We start from the raw sequence: 18,997 nt of genomic DNA on the forward strand, positions 1-18,997 counted from the left end.
TTAAAGTTCCCATTTTATAGGTGTGAGCAAAAATGTGCCGTTTTTGGGTGTGTCATTTAAAATGCAAATGAGCTGATGAAATGCAAACACTGATCGCAATGATGGTGGCTTGTTGTTTTTGAAACTCAATTGTGCTGTCAATTATTTTTAATCTCTTTTTCTCTCTGCACTAAATGAACGTGGTTGGACAGTGCAGATGTAGGGGCAGTATTATTGTAGTTGGCCTTGCTACCTACATCACAAAACATGCGAAATCTGAACAACCTAATTTTCACATGCTTGCAAAGAATTGTTTACCAAAACTAAGTTACTGGGTTAATCCTTTTCACGTTTTCTAGGTTGATAGACTACTATGAGTATATGACCCCTTTAAAGGTAGAAACAACTGCACTGTAAAATTATTTCAATTGCTTAACAATGTAAGCTTTATCAACTTTTCACTTAAAGTATTTTTATAGGTGTTACTGATTGTAATTTTTTAAAGTTAACTTTCACTTTTTATGTTCACTCTTTACGTGTGTATTTTGTAAATGCTTATGTTATTGAAAAAACTTTACATCAAAGTATTTGATTACATAGAAACAATGGACGAACCAAGACAAGCGGACAAGAAAGGTAACTGTTATTGTATATAGATGACTCTTTTGTTATTCACTCAGGGACACATTTGGAGTGCAATTTAAGCAGGTTTCATCCTAAACATGTGATTCAGGTAATTCAGCTTTGTAAACAAGGAAATAGCTTTTTTTTCCCATGATGCAGTAAATTAGTTTTATATTAAGTTCACTGAACCTTTAAAACTGATCAAAATTTAGATATATACTGCAGGGGAGACGCAGGCAATAACATTGGACTTAAACACAAATAAATGTTGTTTCTTTATATAAATTGCCCCACATTCTCAGATGAACACCCAAAGATAGAAGACCATTATAAAAAAAAACTATTTTCAGCACTTATTCCGGAAACCAGGTTTTATTTTGCTGGTATCTTTTACAGGATGTTGCTCACACAGATGGACTTACATGTGTATCTGTCTACAACAAATCAGTTTATTAAAGAGTGGGTGGAAAGGCCAATATCAAGTGTTTAGAAACCAACAAACAAATCCAAAAACCCCTAGGGATAAAAAGTTATTTCTTATGCAGATAATTTCGAAAGCCCAAATATTTGAAGAGAGTTTAAAGTTGATAAAGCTTTGCTTTGGGTTGCTAAATTGGCACTAGATAATGGAATGCATTAGATTTTTTTGAAAACAATTATGAAAATCATTCAGTCTACTTTTTAAAGTTTTTACTTAATTGATTTGTTAGATTAAAGTAACAAAAATATATGTTGATTTATATTTTTTACAGTGTAAAGTTTTCTGAACTTTGCTTTAGAGTTCCTCATGGGAACTATATATTTAACCTTAAAACATTTGACCCAAAATATTTTGAAAAATAAAAAACCCTCCACAAATGAAAATCACAGATATTTGTGCCGAACATAATCACAGTCAAACACTATATGTGGTGCTTTGTAAACTTTTATAACCAGTGCTATCAACACAAGCAGCTCATATATCCAAGAGATATATACAAACAACTCTGGGTTGTATATAACGTTTCGTAATTCATAAGTATTTATCTTCAAATTATTTGATGTTGAGAAAATTAAACCATAACGGAAAAAAACATCTACAAGAGAGCCAAACAAAGAAAACATTCATAGGAAGTGTCTAAAATCCTTGGAAAGCTTGCCGGACATTGGAATTGTGTGAAGGTCTGTTTTAATTTTCCTCATTTTGACCTTGACCGACGGTAAAAAAAGATTTTTAAAATGTATGCGTCATAATGAAATTAGATACCATTCATTGCAACATCGTTCCTTTCACAACATATTTAAAAATACCATCAAGACATTTTTCTTAAGCTACATGTGTGCTTAATATACTTTTAAAGTGTGTGAAAGCAGTGTGGTTGAGGCGTACTCTATAGAAAGCTGAAGTTTTTCAGGGCCCTTACATTTATACAGAGCCCTTGAGGCGTAGCGTAGAAGGCCACAGGGATTCTGGGTTACTGATAACTGTAAACAAAAGGGTGCTTATCTGATAATCCAGTTTGAGGATGAGACCAAACTGGATCTAATTTAGCGTTTTTCCCTTTCAGGGGTTCATAAAATGAATGCTACATCTAACCATGAACGATAAGGTTGAGCAAGAGGTTAATATAACAGGTCAAAGATATGTGGATGAACTCTGTTTCTCTTACATCAATACAAACAAACCCTCGGTACACTTTAATATAAATATGTGCAGTGTAAAAAAACTATAAAAAGTAAGTTACCTGGTTGCCTATTATTTTTAAAGTTTTTAAATATATTTTTTACAGTGTATAGGATCAAGAGCGGTAACATACAATGTCCACAAGGTGGCAATGTGACTCAAAATATGCTTTCATTTTGTGCTGCAAAACACATCATACATATACTGTACATTATCTACACTAGAAACTAAAAGACTATATCAGTATATTAACATAGCATTACCTTATTCACAGGCAAGATAAGCATTACTATAGCCTGGCTTGCAATTCAGATATACATTTTAGGCTAGACAAGGAACATTTTTATAACCCCCGTAAGACAGACACTTCACTGTATTCTCTTATATGGCTTTAAGTCACACAGCCATCAAAAGAGACCAAGTTCGTTTTAAAGTAAATGTTTGCGTGATGAAGAGGGCAGCGAATACTTAACAAACTGTACCAAAGACTTAAAATACATTCTTTAAGTTATTGTACATATGAATTAAGTCATACAAATATAAAAGCATTGCAAAAGGACAGACGCAGGTGTCAGTGAAACTAAAAAGATGACACTATCGTTTGAATTTTCTCTTTCTTGAGAGTCTTTGGCTGTTCTTTGAAAAGTCCTCCTGTTGGAGATCAGTATGGCAGTCTGATAGTGGAACGCAGGCATTAGAGGAAGTCGAAGCAGAATGTTCTTCACTTCCCCCGGGTGAATCTGCAGATGCACTGGGGAAACATAAAATTGTCGGTGTAACAATCTTGATGTTGTCCTATGATGTGTTAAACGTGATGCATTTGCATTTAGATAAAAAAACTAAAGATATAAAATTAAGACACAAGGGGTTAACATGTGTTGGCATTAAATGTACGCGAAGAGTTCAGATGCAAAACCCTTTAAGTGCATCTTTTGTTTATCAAGCTCTAAAGTTTAGATTCAACAATTTCATCTTAATGGAAATGCAAAATTTATATATTTGTAGGGTATGGTGTTGTACCTACTTTTCAGGTAGATCTCTTTTGGCCCTTCTCCCTCTAACAACTAGAAAAAAGTAGGAAAATACTGTATTTAAGTATCTTGGATAAAAGCATCTGCCACATGCATGCATTAGAAAATGCACCTACAAAATTACAATAATGTAAAAGATATGCTGTAAAACATTAGAGCATTTCAACCGAGTGAAATATCATTATTTAACTTTAATTTCAACCGTTTATATTTATGTTTTAGAGTCACTTTGTAACACTAACCTTGCGATTGTTCTTCTTGGTGGTTGTTGTCTTCTTCCCCATCACAGAAGGCAGCATGCATTTCAATTTTGCTGAGCGGGAAAAGCTTTGAGCACATAGGACACGCCATCATCTGATTGTGAGTAAGTCCTATATCTGTTGGTACATTCTCCAGTTCCATCACCACCTCTTCTGCTTCTGGACCAGGAGCACCTTCTTCTACATCCACGTCCATAACTTCACTGTCAGCACGAGACTCAGGCTTTAAATGAGGGAGATGTAAGTTAGTAATGATTGCGTTACGCTTGGATTTTGAAAGTTTTTGGAAGTCAAATCTTAATGAATCTAGCATTTGATGTTGTTGTAAATACTCTTGCAAAGCTTTCTGATACAAACAACTTAACTGACATACAAACATGCAGCCCCTTTAATTAAGGTAGTACAGTACCCAAGAATAAGATGCACCGATATGGAAAAATTGTCTGACAACAATAATATCGGTAAGTACAGCACTTCTGATTAGACAAAATGTTAAATGCTCTTTCATTTGTAAGTCGGTTTGGATAAAAGCATCTGCTCAATGAATAAATGTAATGGATATTCTTCAAACTCAGAAGCCAATAACCGATATATCGGCCGATAAATGTAAATATCGAAAAACTATTCTAAGCCTAACCAAAATATAGTGGACCATTGCATTCATTGAAAAACACTGAACGCACATAAATAAACATAACCAATATTTATTTAAATTCAGAAGCAGACAACCAATATATCGGCGGATAAATGTAAATATTGACTATGTTTTCTAGGCCTGAAAAAAAAGAAGCAAATAAATCAAGTGGAAAATTGCTTTTATTGAAAAACGCTGAACGCACATAAAAAAAATTTAGCCAATATTTATTTAAATCCAAAAGCCGATAACCTATATATCGTCCGATAAATGTAAATATCGACAACTTTTTCTAGGCCTAATGCAAGCAGCAAACAAATAAAGTGGAAGCTTGCTTTCATTGAAAAACACTGAACGCACATAAATAAACATAACCAATATTTATTTAAATTCAGAAGTAGATAACCGATATATCGGATGATAAATGTAAATATTGACTATGTTTTCTACGCCTGAAACAAAAAAAAACAAACAAAGTGGACAATTGAACGCACATAAATAAACGTAGCCAATATTATTTAAATTCAAAAGCCGATAACCGATATATCGTCCGATAAATGTAAATATTGACAACTTTTTCTAGGCCTTAAACAAGCAGCAAACAAATAAAGTGGAAGCTTGTTTTCATTGAAAAACACTGAACGCACATAAATAAACATAACCAATATTTATTTAAATTCAGAAGTAGATAACCGATATATCGGATGATAAATGTAAATATTGACTATGTTTTCTACGCCTGAAACAAAAAAAAACAAACAAAGTGGACAATTGAACGCACATAAATAAACGTAGCCAATATTATTTAAATTCAAAAGCCGATAACCGATATATCGTCCGATAAATGTAAATATTGACAACTTTTTCTAGGCCTTAAACAAGCAGCAAACAAATAAAGTGGAAGCTTGTTTTCATTGAAAAACACTGAACGCACATAAATAAACATAACCAATATTTATTTAATATTTAAATTCAGAAGCCAATAACTGATATATCATCCGATAAATGTAAATATTTACAATGTTTTCTAGGCCTGAAGCAAGAAGCAAACAAATAAACTGGACAAAAAACATTGAAACATCTAGATATTTATTTTAGCATACACTAAACCAGGGTCTTTAAAATGTATATTGCCACGTTCAACTTCATGTATACCATAAAAATTACAATGCTTATATAAATTGGTATCTTAGTATTGGTAGCAAAAACAAGAAAAGAACTCTCAGTATAGATTCTTAAAGCATTTGTATGCCAATTTTACTAACTGTTGGTTTTTAATGCACATTACAGTACCAAATGGTTAACTTAACAACATGTTACTACCAAAGTCTAAGATCATCAAATGCATGCACATGGCACATTTTTTTTAAGGAGCTTAAATTCAATAACAATTCATTCTCCGTTTATGACAAATTAGGAAATTATGACGTTTTTGTACAACGTTACCTTTATGGGACTGGCAGGACTTGTCATCATGAGCTCAGGTGAGTTATTTTCACTCATTTGTGTCTCTGCATCAAAGATAAAGCCATAGACAAAATAAGTTACGAGCTGAATTATGCAGAGAAGAAGTGTTTAAATCAGTGTTACCTTGCAAACACTATAAATATTTATCAGTTAAGAACACAAGCATATACTTATTTTCATTTTTCTAAAACTGCATATTCCCTTTACGCAAAAGATGCCCACATTTATACCCATCTATTGAACTCGTTATTTAATCTGTAATGACAAGCGTCATCATTTCTGGACTTCTTGGTGTTTGATGTACAATATGATCTCATGCACCTGGACATATGATATCTTCATCTTCAAAAATTTCAGGATTCTGCGCCTCCTCTTCATTATCTGCATGCTCAATCTGAGTGTTATCTGATGCATCCCTTGCATCATTTCTGCCAATGACATTTGTTAAGACAGCATTAGACTGAGCTCAATGTCAGCTGATGTCAGTCAGAAGGAGCTCAGAAAAGCGGTGTTTGTTACCTGATTGGTGTATGTGCAGCAGTTGACTCCTCCTTTCGGCGAAAAGGCTTCTTTGGCTGTTGAGAATGCAAACAGCTTATCAGCAACATCTGTCTTTCAGGTCAATAACTGACGTTAAACAGCCAGTCAGATCCAGTAACGAAAATGACCTTGATTGCACTGTGTCATGTAGCTGCCCATCAATTTAAGCCGTGTACAAAGTTGTTAAAGGGGACAGAGAATGAAAAACCATTTTTACCTTGTCTTTGTTGAATAATGGTAGTCTACCCACATTCACAAACATACAAAAAGTTCTAGACATGCTAAACATCTCAGTCTCATAGAAATTCCTCTTTTAGAAATGTCAGCCAGAAAACGGCCCAACCTGAAAAACCGATGCTTATGACATCACAGGCATCTAACTGCCCCTCAAGTTTAAAATAATTGGCTACATTTTTTGAGTGGCAGCAAAGTCAACCAATCAGTAATGAGATTGCAAGTTAAGCCAGTAGGGGGAGCCAAATAGGTGCAAAACCACGTTTTTAAATCCCTCACCCTAATAGAGCTATCTGAGAGAGGTTTTTAGGAAGCTTCTAAGGCATTACAGACCCAACAAAAATGTTTTTGTCTACATGTCACATCACAGAACAAGGATAAATACCCCGTTCAATCATTCTATGTCACCTTTAACCCAAAAAGTACACGATAAAAAAAAAGTTATTGGCAGGGGTGAAAACTCATCAGAGGTGAAAAAGCTCTCTCTTTCTCTGTCTATGTATCAAGCATGCCGCACAAGCCCTGGAAAGTGAAGCCAAAACGTCTCGATCGCCCCCCAGTGACTGGTCCCAGTATAGGTCATAAACCCCGCCTCCCCATGTTATTCAATGGGACTTGAGACCAACAAAAAAAAAATATTTACACTTCAATTATCTTTTTTCCGAAGCTGGTTTCTATCATTTATTGTAGTTTTTATCACGCTGATGTAAATTCAAATGTTTGTTTTTAAAATAAGTTTGTGTTTAGTTAGTTATTTAATGATATAAAAACGGTGGTGTCATGTCATGATTGACAGCTGTGATATCGTGTGATATGCGCATTCCGCGAGGGCAGGGTCTTGATTTCGCGGCTTTACTTCCTGCTCACTACTGCGCAGGACTGGTCCCGAAATCGCTACTGCGCAGACTCGAGACCCAAGATGTCAGCGCCATATATCGGGACACTGGCGGCTTCACTTTTCACCAATGGAAGAGAGTGAACAGGCGTCGTCCATCTTTTTTTACAGTCTATGCTATGTATATATATATGAACTACTTTCTTCTGCAACGGATTGGACTTTCAACAATATGTTTTAATTGGCATAACTCAATAATGTATCTCAATATTACCGTTTCTGAGTCACAAAGTGTAGTTTTAAGATTAGGTTAGTCGAGAAAGTGTGTGTATAATATTCAAATGTGCAATCAATTAGTAAAGATAGCACCTACGTGAGTTCCAGGTGCAACCATCGGGTGTCAGTGTTTCCTTACCCCACTAACCACAGCTTGATCTCAGACAAATATAATTTCCACTGGCTTTAATGTGTTTGATGGTCAAAATTTAATTTTGTTTTCAATAGATCTAACCAACAGTCTTTGGTCTGATGAATCTATTATTTGTTCCTTTTATTCATATTAAATCTCTGTTATTATTGTTTGGCGCAAGTAAGAAAAAAAGTTATTTCTAGATCTTAAATAAATAGATTTTCTATTTAATCGTTAACGCTGTACTAGAGCACTGGACTTTGTTCTTGTCAGTGCTACATGAAATAATTAAGTGTTTTTTATATTGTACTTAACCAGTTTTTAAACAATCGTCGGAGAGATTATGTTTCTGCATGTTTTAATACTCGTGTTACCAGAAAATAAGTCATCAAGTGTCCTTAAGGCGGTTTGCACAAAAAAGCTTTTAAACCCGACTGAAAACAACAGCGGACGTCGACCGCCAGCATGCTTCAGCTGTGTGCTTTGGTTGCGGTGATACTTCTGTTTTGTTTATCAGTTGTTGTACGGTGCGACGGTTGGTTGTTGTGATATTTGTCCCGCCCCTCCTCCACTGTGATTGGACGGCCGTGTGAGACCTAACATTGACAAGTTGAGCTCTTCACTCAAAGGGACATTCCACTTTTTTTTGAAAATATCCTCATTTTCCAGCTCCCCTATTACACAGCAGCCGAATATAGTCCGCTTAGAAGCTTTCAATAGCAGGGGACTATTTTCGAGCACTGCGTAATATCATTGCGACTCCTGCAGCCATGTTACGGTAGCAAAGTCATTGATTATTACGCCAGTTTGAGAGTATAGTTCCTAGCCATATCTGCCTAGAAAATCACAACTTTTCATTTTCGGTCATTCTTAGTACACAATGTAACCACAAGAGAGTCAAGTTTTAAATAGGAAAAATATCAAAACTCTTTGGTCATTTTTGAGCGCGATGCTAATGATCTAATCAGATTCAATGGGTTGTGCTAAGCGATGCTAATAGTGCTAGTGCCAAATTGGCTGAATGGATTTCAAAACGGTAAAAATCAAATGTTTAACTCTAAGGGAGCTGGAAAATGTGCATATTTTCAAAAAAGTGGAATGTCCCTTTAAGGGTTGAATATTCGCACTTCGGGATGGGGTTTAAACAGAGGCTCCGGATAAAGAGAGAATGATTGTTTTCATTGAACTATTCGCCAAGTGTATTTTAATCGGCCACGCAATGAGACACAATCCCAACTCCCTCAGACATTTACACAACACCCTTTGAAAAGAATAGGGCATAGGGAACTGATTGAGACACGGAAGGTCTTTAAAAACAGCGTTTTAAAAATAATTATGTAATTTGATAAAGGAGAGAAATTGCACTACTGTTTGACTGTGCTGAAAAAACAATCACAACTTTGTTACAGATATTAGATTTATATTTTGAGAAAATTACTTATTTTTGCATGCATTTAAACATGTTGTTAGAGACATATTAGAAAGCTTAGAAATTGGACCTGACTGGCACTTTAAAGAGTATGGCACTACCCCAAAATACACAAAACCTTAACTAAAAATGATGCACAGAAAGATAAATAACTGTTTGAATAAGACACATTTAATTACTCATGCAAAACCAAAACAGAAACAATTTTATAATTAACATTAACAATTTCTGCTAATCTCCACAACAAACAAATCTCAAGGGAAATAAATCTGAATTGGATAATTACAAATATTTAACAAAACTGGACACCCACCACATCCTCATCTTTGGTCTCTGGAGAAGACAAAACCACATATGTTGTTTCACTGTGTCCTCCAGCACCATCCTCTGAGCCCACCACAGACTCCTCCCCGTCTTCCCCTTTCTCTTCCGCCACCTCTCCTCTCTTATTCTCCTTCTGTTCATCATCTTCATTCTGCTCCTCATCCTCCGACAGCTGAGGAGCTCTGTGGCGCTTCAGTCTCCTCAGGGAAAATGGCCTCTTTGGTGAATCAGGAAGCACCTGGAATAAAACATGAATGGTAAATGATATAATGTAGTTCCAATGGGACCTTCCAGAAATTCCGAAAAAAAACAAAACAAAAGGATTAGTCTTACAAACAAACAAACTCTATATTGATTCGGGTTTGTGCTTAGTTAGGTAACCGTTTCAAAAGTCTTGACTAAATGAATAAATAGAGGTCATGTATCACTGAGGAATCAGTTTGATTGGCAGCTGTACTCACCGGCTGACCCCACTCCACCTTACGCAGCAGCTCTCGCTGAGCCTCTTTCAGGCTCTTCTCATACACCTCTAACTGACACATGATCACACGCGTGTACTCGTCAGGGTTTTGGCCTACTGGACAGAAAGGCACTCCCCAGTAGTACGAGACAGTGCGTTCTCCATTCTCCACTCCAGTATAAAGTGTTTTGGGGTGTAAAGATTTGGATTTGAGGCCTTTGGAGTCTTCCTGCAAGGATTTCTGTGTGTTCTGTGTAGAAGAATCTAGGTCAACGGCAGCTGAAGAGATGCAGGGTTGGATTGAAGAAAGCCTTTTGTGGGCTGTTTTGTCGGGAAGTATTGGGCTCGGTGAGAGAACCTTAAAAAGATGACAGGAGAATTGGACACAATCATAAGAGCAAGAACCAGGATTGAATCTGTGGCATATAGGAAAGAGAAAAGGCAGAAATACACAACCCCACCCACCTCATCACTGCCATCATCATCATCATCATCATCATCATCTTGTAAGTGCAAGACCATGTGACTGGTGAACTCATTCAAAGGCAGAGGGTTTGGACAGCTTTCTGCAGTTAAAACAATGTCATCATTTTATGTTTTAAGGTGGCAGTAATAAAAATGTGACCCTGGACCACAAAACCAGTCATAAGAATACATTTTTTAAAATTGAGATTTAGGAAGTTTTAAGATCCGAGCCTTTGTTTGAACCTGGTGCGTTTTATCCCTGGTTCGGTTCGTTTAGGTCAGGGGTGTCCAAAGTCAGTCCTGGAGGGCCGGTGTCCTGCAGGGTTTAGCTAAAACTTCCCTCTACACACCTGCCTCAAAGTATCTAGTCTGCCTGGTAGGAGCTTGATAAGCTGGATCAGGTGTGTTTGATTAGGGTTGGAATAAAACTCTGCAGAGACACCGGCCCTCCAGGAGCAGGATTGGACACCCCTGGTTTAGGTATATGTCAACACAGCAATCGCAACACTGTTGCATATCCCAAGATCTACAAAAATCATACAATGACTGAAATTATAAGAATCTGTATGGAACCATCGCACAGAGAACCCAATTACTTGACAGGCCCTGTCGGCAGGAACCAAACTCAATCTGTGTGGTTCCAAATACTGCAAAACACTGCTCAGTTATGCAGCAATAGGGGAACCACACATTCAACCTGATGCATGAAGAAGCTGTTATATAACCGTTGTAAACGGGTGTGTGAATCATTGTAGCCAGTGCAAACAATAACTAACAGTATCTTAAGTGTCATACCAGAATGAGCTGCTATGTTCTCAACCTGAGAGATCTGATCCTTTACTTGCTTTGCATCAGGGGCTTTCTGTTAAAATGACCACACAAGAATTAGAAGCTTAAACCAAAGGATTAAAGTTACACCCCACATAACAAACCAAAATGTCCTACTTACACTTCCCGCACTAACATCTGCATTGGCTTCTTCAGGCTCACCCTTTGGTCTCAATGGCTGCAATCTCCTGGAAGGTGTGGGGATATCATCTGAATCATTGTTTTTAGGAGACAAACCTTTATGTTCAGGATACGCTGATGAATCTTCATCGGATATTTGAGTATTGGATTCATTGCCCGGTGAAGTACACGGGTCATGTTTGTCCTCTAGCGGATCAGTTCTTTCATCAAAATCATTCTGAGTGAAAATGTGACTCGAATCGTCTTGCGATGGACAAACGCTGGAACGGGTGGGAGCGACCGTGCTGTCCTGTGTGTGAAGGTGGTCCTTTAGGCCTGTGCTGGCGTTGATCAGATCCTGACTCAGTTTCTCCACACACACCAAAGGCTGGCGAATAAAACTGCTGTGTATGGGAATGACAGGTGAGCACTGTGGCTGCGAGTCAGACTGGGAGAGCTTGTCCGCTTCAGAGTCACTGATGATTGGCTGTTTGTCTGACATCTTATCCTGGGACGATTCCTGATCATGCTACCCAGAAAAAGAAGGTGGGGCGGTTACCATTGTTAAAGATCACCTGACAACTGTCATGCAAATAATTGTAACACTAATGATTCAAGCTAGTGTGCGCTACTTTTGCTTGGTGTGTCCTCACCCGAAAGCATCCATGCAGAAAAATTCCCAAAAGTTTCTACTGCCCCTTCCCCAATATAACATTGCTTGTATATATAGGCAGTCCCACCCCAATCTCACGCTATTGGTTGGACAAAAAACTGATAAGTTTGCCGTGTAAACAAAGCACAACAATGGCTTACGTCTGTGCACGTTAAACTCTGTAAAATGTGATTTTAACAAGAAATATAAAATACATGGGTCATAACAACTAACCTGAGAGGATTTGGGAAGCTCAAACACCTGAGCTGAACTATTAGATGAAAGTGAGGCAGTTGTCTCTGATAGATTAGGCATTTCTGGCAGTGGACTAGTGCTTTCTCTCTCAGTAACATCACTTCCACCCCGTGTCTGACTTTGGCTGGGGTACAAAAGCTTTCGTTTCAAACGTGATACACCTGAAATGCTCTGCTGTGGTTGAGCTGCAGAGCTGGATGTTTCAACGTCGCCATCCTGCAGAAACACACAACACATTTTTTTGTAATTTTTTATTCCAGTCGCTGATTCATTCACATAACTTCAACTTGACTGACAAACTGGCTTCTAACGTATAAAAGTAAGTAGCCATACTAACCCTATCAGCAACGTTAAGACTTTCCGCAATGGCTTTTTGGATGTCATTGTCTTCAAGCTGTCGTCTCTGGTTTGCTTCTTGAGCGCTCAGTTTCATGGCTAGATCCAGCATCTCATCTTCTGTCATGTCTGGTAACATAAACAAATAAAGTATGATATACCGGTATGCAGTTCATGGTCATACAAGTAAATCGCCTTGAATGAACATTGCGTTTTAAGTACAATTAATACATTTTTAGTTGGGATACCTTGTAGTTTAGTCTGGTTTTCCCTCCGTCTCCATCGGGCAGATCGAGAGGATCGGTTAACGGCATTGTCTTCCTCCTTGAAGGTAAAATCAGACCGAAGTCAATCAGTCTTCTACTCATTGATAGATAGATCTCCCAAAAGTTTCATGTTTTAACTTACAGGCAAGCCACATTAAAACATGCTGCGGCAGATATTCAACATATATGGCTGAGGGCAAGATGTTCAATGCATAACGGCTACCAAGGTGCTTTTATTTAAAGCAATTCACAGTGCATCCAAAATATCCAGCTATTGTTCACTGGCAGTTTCTTTGAAAGGTTTTACCGGATGGATGTGTGGATACAGATCATGGATGTACGTGCGCCACATACACATTCAGCTCTTGTGTTTGGATTATTGTCAAAACAAATGTTTTGTAGAGATTTACTGCGTTTGTACCACCTATTATACCAACTACACAAATTATGCCGGTCTTTCTGGATTTCATAATAAACATTTAAAAAAACAGTCAAAACAGCACACTTGTGTCCCTCGCAATACGACTACTACCATTAGCTTTAGTGGCTCACCAGAAGTCTTACACAAAGAAGCTTCAAGATGGCGATGCCCACATTTAAACAAGGTGGATGCATTTTTGAGTGAAGCGATCTTAGATATCGCCTTTATCGGTATGTGTGACCCTGGGAATTGAACCTATGATCTTTGTGGTGCTTATAAAATAATCAATGCAATGTTTAATGTGCCATGTCCAGCAGCATAACCCTCTTCAAAACTTTTCATTTTGTGTTTCTTGTAGAGATGAATAATGATTAATCGCGATTAATCTATAGCAGAATAAAAGTTTTTGTTTACATCATATATTTGTGTGAACTGTGTATATAATTATGCATCAATAAATATGCACACATGCATGTATAATTTTAAGAAAAAATATATTATATTCATGTATAATATATGTATAATATATATTATACATAAATACACTAGTGTGTATGTAAACATTTCTTAAATAGATGCATGTGCGTGCATTTATCTATACAAAGTTATTATACACAGTTCACACGCATATGATGTAAACAAAAACATTTATTCTGCTATAGATTAATCGCGATTAATCGTTATGAATCCCTAGTTTCTTGTCATGAAAAATAAAAACAAATGTTGAAAAAAAAACAGCTAAAATTTGCCGAAGCTGGTTGGCTGGTGTAGCAGACTGGTTTTAGAGGGGTCTTGGTCACTTTGTAGCTGGTTTAAGCTTGTTCTCAAAGTCTGGCAAAGCTGGTCAGCTACAAAGTGGCCAAAACCCCTCTAAAATCAGCCTGGTACACCATCCTGACCAGCTTATGCTGGTTTTAGTTGGTCATTTCAGTAGGGTGGGAACAACAATAAAACTATGGACAGATAGCTGAAAGCTTTTTACTCTGTTTGAAAGAGACCCCATATTAACAATTATTGCAGTAAGGTGTTTGTATTAGTGTGGCTATTAAGGTCAGTTAAAAAAAAATCCAACTGACACCCTCTCACAGGCTTGTTTTTCATTTGTTGATACTAGGACGTTGCCTAATCTATATACTGTAACTTACCTCTTCATTTTCAGAGTCAGATATGATAAGTGTTTCGTCCTCACTTTGCTGCTCCACTCGACAGACTTTAGCTTTTCTTCCGCTTTCACCAGACGTGCGCTTCCGGCGGGGCATCCTGCGACCTCAACCACATTAATTAACGTTAACGTTAACGTTACCTCACTTTATCCACACACGCACAACTCGCCTCATCTAGACGCTCAAATAAAATTTGCCGAGCATGTTCAATATCCGTATTCGGTAACAACAGTGCTTCAGATGGTCGAAAAACATGGATTTCGATTCGAAGACGAGGAACGCCATCAAAGTATCGCGGGAGCAATTCGAAGCTGAGTTTTCGAATACTCCCGCGATACTTTGACGTCATGTGGCGATTTGGTCTGCGCAGCGCCGCTTGTTGAGGCATAGTAGATGGACTCAGAAACACGTTCATGAGCAAGATGCGCAAAATGATACATGTTCATCTCAAATTTAATGTTTTGAAAGGAATACTTTCCTTCATGTTGTATTTAACATACTAAGCAGTTTGTAAATCAGGAAGTTGAGCCGACGTCCTTAATTAGATCCAAACTTTACTAAAGAAGAGCAAAGTTATAGGCGTGGTGACGTGCAAAAACACCCTCTAATCTAGTTCAGACGGCTACAATTAAGTAAATCAACAAGCCAGCATCAACAACATGCCATCATAAAATATTTACCCTGTATAGCTAAGCTATGTCAGCTGTATGAAATGCCCGTGCAGCGCACGTCTCGTCTGCGCATGCGCGCTCCGCCTCCTGTCCTGCAAACATCATGGCGCAGCAAGAGCCGAATGGAGATTTTCCATATTTACCTTCAGGGGCGGCCGAGGGTAAGAAATTGATCAAATTCATCTGGAATAAATTAAACGAGGTTAAATGCGTTGTTTATAAAGTAAAGAGCGCAATTTATTTGAGAACGCATGGCGCCTGAGGGGTTTCAATGAAAGCATGGTAACCTAACTGAAGCCTCTATGCTGATCACAGGACAGCAGATCTGTTGTCTGGAGAGATCAGCGACTGTATTCAAGGTCGATGTAAGACATCGGGGTGGTCTGATTTCTCTTAATCAAATGCAAAATCTGATTATAGTCCTTAAGTCTATATCAATTCAGTTCTAAGCGTCGGATACTTTACTGTAAATGACCCTGTCGTTTCTGTACGTGTTGTATAGTAGAGATTATTTGTTCTCATCCCATAATTTTCTGGTGTTGTTTTGTCTTTCAGTGAATCGAATGATAAAGGAGTACAGTGACTTGTTTTCTGACTCTCAGTGTAAAGTATGTAGCGCTGTCTTAATCTCTGAATCCCAGAAACTTGCACACTACCAGGTAAGATATCCATCCACGTGGATGGTGTTTATATGCTTGCATCACTTCATTTATTCACCAGTTTCTGGACCGTGCCAATGTGCTTTTTTGGGCCGAATAAGTATTGAATTTGTTACCATAGACACACACAGACGCTGCATTGACTGATTCGGCCCGTTGTTGAGATGGGTCAACAGCGCCGCCATATTGCAAAGGGCAACACACATACAAGTAAAAGGGGAGCTTTTTTGTTAAACGTTTTTTTATTTTAAACAACTATAACGTTTACAATTCTTGACAAGTGTCAGTTTGAAAAATTTTCTGACAGTAAAAACGAAAATGTAGACTGTGTGTTTGTTTTACACGCAAATCGTAAACAATTAAAATAAAAAAAATAAACATTATTGAGAAATGTATGTGCTACTTTGCATAAATTTAGATAAACAGCAGCTCCCCATTCTTGTGTATGTGTTTATATGGCAGTATTGCCCTCCCCAATATGGCGGCTGGCACAGTTGACGTGGGATCAAAGGGGTGTCTGTGTGTTACTGGGTTAAATTTTATTAAATATTTTTGCAATATGCATACTGTGAGCAGTGTATGACTTTATGTATAATTGAATACCACAACAACCTATTTGATTTTCAAAACTGTGTCGTATACAAAGCATGCATGCACTCTGCTTGACTTCAAGCGCTGTTTTCAACACTAGTTTAGATAAAAAGTGAAATTTAAACAAATTTATAGTAATGCCAGGATGACGCTTGGGCAATTCCATGCAAATTTCAACCTTATCATGAAAAGTAAAGTTTTTAACTGTTATGATATCTCAGATGTCAATATTTGGTGGTTTCAATGTCGATGCAAAGTCTCTGTTAAAGTTTTAAAGCCTTTTTTTATTTTTCATAGTTAAGTGCAAATTTTAGAATTGTCAAATCCATAACGGAGTAATGTTACATTCATAAATGTTGCTTCTTTTAATGTTTTAAAAAATGTTCTTTGGAGAGCCATCCCTCCCATTTGTTGGGTATTATTGCTTCTGGTTTGTGCCTTTTATTTCGCAGTAATCCTACAAAGTATGTTCTCTCCCAAAAAACGTTTTTGTTGGTGTAAACCAGTGGTTAAAGCTGCTAATCTGTTAGTTTCCTCTCATTTTTCTTTTTGTAGAGCAAAAAGCATGCAAGCAAAGTACGCCGATACATGAGTATTCACAGCGATGAGGAGCCCGTTGCCAAACGGTTGAAGTCTTCAGATAATGCTGTAAGTCTGATACATGGCCAGGCGTGATTGAAGCATGGTCCTCTATCGGTAACAGCACACAGAAGTATACCTATCAATGTCCAGTGTAATGTGTTACAGGGTAATGATGATGAAGGGGAGAAATACAAAGCCTGCCATGTGTGCAACATGACGTTCTCCTCTCCAGTGGTGGCACAATCACATTATCAGGGCAAAGTTCACACAAAGAATCTTCGGTTAAAAAACTTCGGCCCGCCGGCTCCAGGTATTTATGTACTTCATAAAGTTAAGTTAAATTAGGATAGAAAATGAGGGCTGAAATAGTAAAGTAGATGGTAGTTTCATCTAATAAGCTGACCCGCTGCGTCTTGGCTCGTCTCCTAGCGTTACCTCAGCCCAAAATACCGGTGAAGAAAGATGAAGGTCCAGCTGAAGGTGAGCAGGGACCGGCAGAGCAAGATCCCAACCGATTCTGTTCCATTTGTCAGGCCTCCTTCAACAACCCGCTCATGGCTCAGCAACACTATGAAGGCAAGAAACATAAAAAACGTCTGACCAAACAGAAGCTGATGGAGACCTATGGGCCGTCCACCGCACCAGGTGAGGGCTTACAAGTATCCTTCCCACAATGATGTCAATGACTTTCCTAAATTCATCAGTTATGTTACCTGCTTTGTTTTTCCTCAGCCTCCACATTGAAGGGCTACCCATGTACCGTGTGCAATATTGAGCTGAACTCTGTGGAGCAGTACCAGGCGCACATCAGCGGTTCCAAACATAAGAACCAGTGGGTGTCTCATCAATATGGTGTTTGTATGCAGATGAAATGGTCATAGCCTAATGCATTGTTTTGTTTTAACAGGGCCAGATTTAAGAAAGGAGGAATTGCATTTGTCAGCCCCACTGAGAACTTCCAGTCTGATTTCCAGTACACACCCAGTCAGGAGGCATCAGATGCTTCGGGCGACTGGGACAACTTCAGCCAGGGCTGTGTGTGAGGAGATGCTCATTTGTGACAAGCTTCCTCTGTTTTGACACAGATAATATGTGCATCTCTAACATCAGCTTTTCACCACATCACTTCTTGTTCGCTGTATCGTGCTGTCGCTCACGGACGGTTGAGGGACCACAACAGACTTTCACAGTTTTTTTTTCTCTTATTTTAAAACGTTCATTCTCAGTTTTTATTTTATGTGAGTCTGCAGAGTTTAACGCTGATGAATCTGATGTGTGCAAAGTTAAAAAATGTAAAGGGTTTTTTTTTAAGTATATTTTTAAGTCATTCAACCGCATAGTAGTTTTCGTGCTTTTTACAAGCTCCTTCCTATTTCTATGTAAGAATAAATCTTTTGTTAGGAGCTTTCGTGTAGCGCCATACATTAGACAAAGTGGTGCTTGGGTGCAAAGCCTTGAATTTGAATTTGTCCTAGTGTTTAAAACTTTAAATGATAGAAAATTGTAGTCGGATCATGCGTGATATTTATTTAGTTTCTGTTTAGGAATAAACACAAGTGTCAGTTCTCATGATGTAGATTCTAGATTCATATAATGTGTAGCTTTTACCAAACCAGTTATAAACCCTCTTTTAGGGTTCGATGTGAAAATGCAAAGTTTTCGAGAACCGTCAAGCATATATCTTAAATAACATGTCTCTTTTGACTTGTATTGTAGAGTAACTTTGCAATTTCAGAAGGTTATTCATGTAAAAGACGGACACTCATACAATGTTAAGATAATCTCTGTGATGTCAACCCTAATAATATTAAACTTCTTCATATTAGGCTTCAGTTAAGACTGCGACGGTTAAATTTTGGAATAGGCTACTTTGATGAATGTCATGTTATGAATGTTTTTGTTCATTTTATTTTGGTGGGATGGACAGCTTATTAATAGAAACTTAAAAGAAATTGTATGCACAGATAGCAGATGAACTACTGCAGAAGAATACACACAGTGTTGCTTAGCTTGAAAGTCTGAGTTGTTTTGTTAACAGATCTTGCAATGTTTGAGGCTTTAAAGCAGCATAACAGCAGTTATATGCTGGGCAGAGCCTT

The 18,997-nt window shown here is 37.7% G+C and overlaps 2 protein-coding genes and 1 non-coding gene across 3 annotated transcripts; 1 reads left to right on the forward strand and 2 right to left on the reverse strand.

Annotated features, from left to right (window-relative positions):
• Nucleotides 1-2,755: 2,755 nt before the first annotated feature.
• Nucleotides 2,756-14,713, reverse strand: uimc1 (ubiquitin interaction motif containing 1). The gene is made up of 15 exons (XM_065287344.2): nt 14,378-14,713; nt 12,794-12,869; nt 12,547-12,674; nt 12,189-12,425; nt 11,304-11,831; nt 11,150-11,216; nt 10,355-10,455; nt 9,891-10,247; nt 9,419-9,667; nt 6,178-6,233; nt 5,980-6,086; nt 5,638-5,702; nt 3,540-3,780; nt 3,291-3,330; nt 2,756-3,017 (listed from the first exon to the last, which is right to left on the reverse strand). The coding sequence occupies exons 1-15, from the start codon at nt 14,489-14,491 to the stop codon at nt 2,861-2,863; spliced, it is 2,523 nt and encodes an 840-aa protein (XP_065143416.1). The 5' UTR covers nt 14,492-14,713; the 3' UTR covers nt 2,756-2,860.
• Nucleotides 10,916-11,042, reverse strand: LOC135777024 (small Cajal body-specific RNA 14). The gene has a single exon (XR_010544297.1).
• A 424-nt stretch (nt 14,714-15,137) lies between the features above and the next one.
• Nucleotides 15,138-18,730, forward strand: znf346 (zinc finger protein 346). The gene is made up of 7 exons (XM_065287345.1): nt 15,138-15,227; nt 15,622-15,725; nt 16,872-16,964; nt 17,064-17,208; nt 17,328-17,543; nt 17,631-17,730; nt 17,806-18,730. Exons 1-7 carry the CDS (start codon nt 15,170-15,172, stop codon nt 17,939-17,941), a joined length of 852 nt encoding a protein of 283 aa, XP_065143417.1. The 5' UTR covers nt 15,138-15,169; the 3' UTR covers nt 17,942-18,730.
• The last annotated feature ends 267 nt before the right edge of the window (nt 18,731-18,997 follow it).

Source organism: Paramisgurnus dabryanus, chromosome 18 (genome assembly GCF_030506205.2).
Source record: "Paramisgurnus dabryanus chromosome 18, PD_genome_1.1, whole genome shotgun sequence".
Taxonomy (NCBI): domain Eukaryota; kingdom Metazoa; phylum Chordata; class Actinopteri; order Cypriniformes; family Cobitidae; genus Paramisgurnus; species Paramisgurnus dabryanus.

Excerpts from the sequence above, each read along its gene's own strand:
- uimc1 (XM_065287344.2), bottom strand. The coding sequence starts at position 14,491 with ATGCCCCGCCGGAAGCGCACGTCTGGTGAAAGCGGAAGAAAAGCTAAA. Across the intron at positions 6,234-9,418 it reads AGACCAAAGATGAGGATGTG|CCAAAGAAGCCTTTTCGCCG; the intron begins GTGGGTGTCCAG and ends CATTCTCAACAG. Across the intron at positions 5,703-5,979 it reads TGAAGATATCATATGTCCAG|AGACACAAATGAGTGAAAAT; the intron begins GTGCATGAGATC and ends TCTTTGATGCAG.
- znf346 (XM_065287345.1), top strand. The coding sequence starts at position 15,170 with ATGGCGCAGCAAGAGCCGAATGGAGATTTTCCATATTTACCTTCAGGG. Across the intron at positions 15,228-15,621 it reads ACCTTCAGGGGCGGCCGAGG|TGAATCGAATGATAAAGGAG; the intron begins GTAAGAAATTGA and ends TTTGTCTTTCAG. Across the intron at positions 17,544-17,630 it reads TGGGCCGTCCACCGCACCAG|CCTCCACATTGAAGGGCTAC; the intron begins GTGAGGGCTTAC and ends GTTTTTCCTCAG.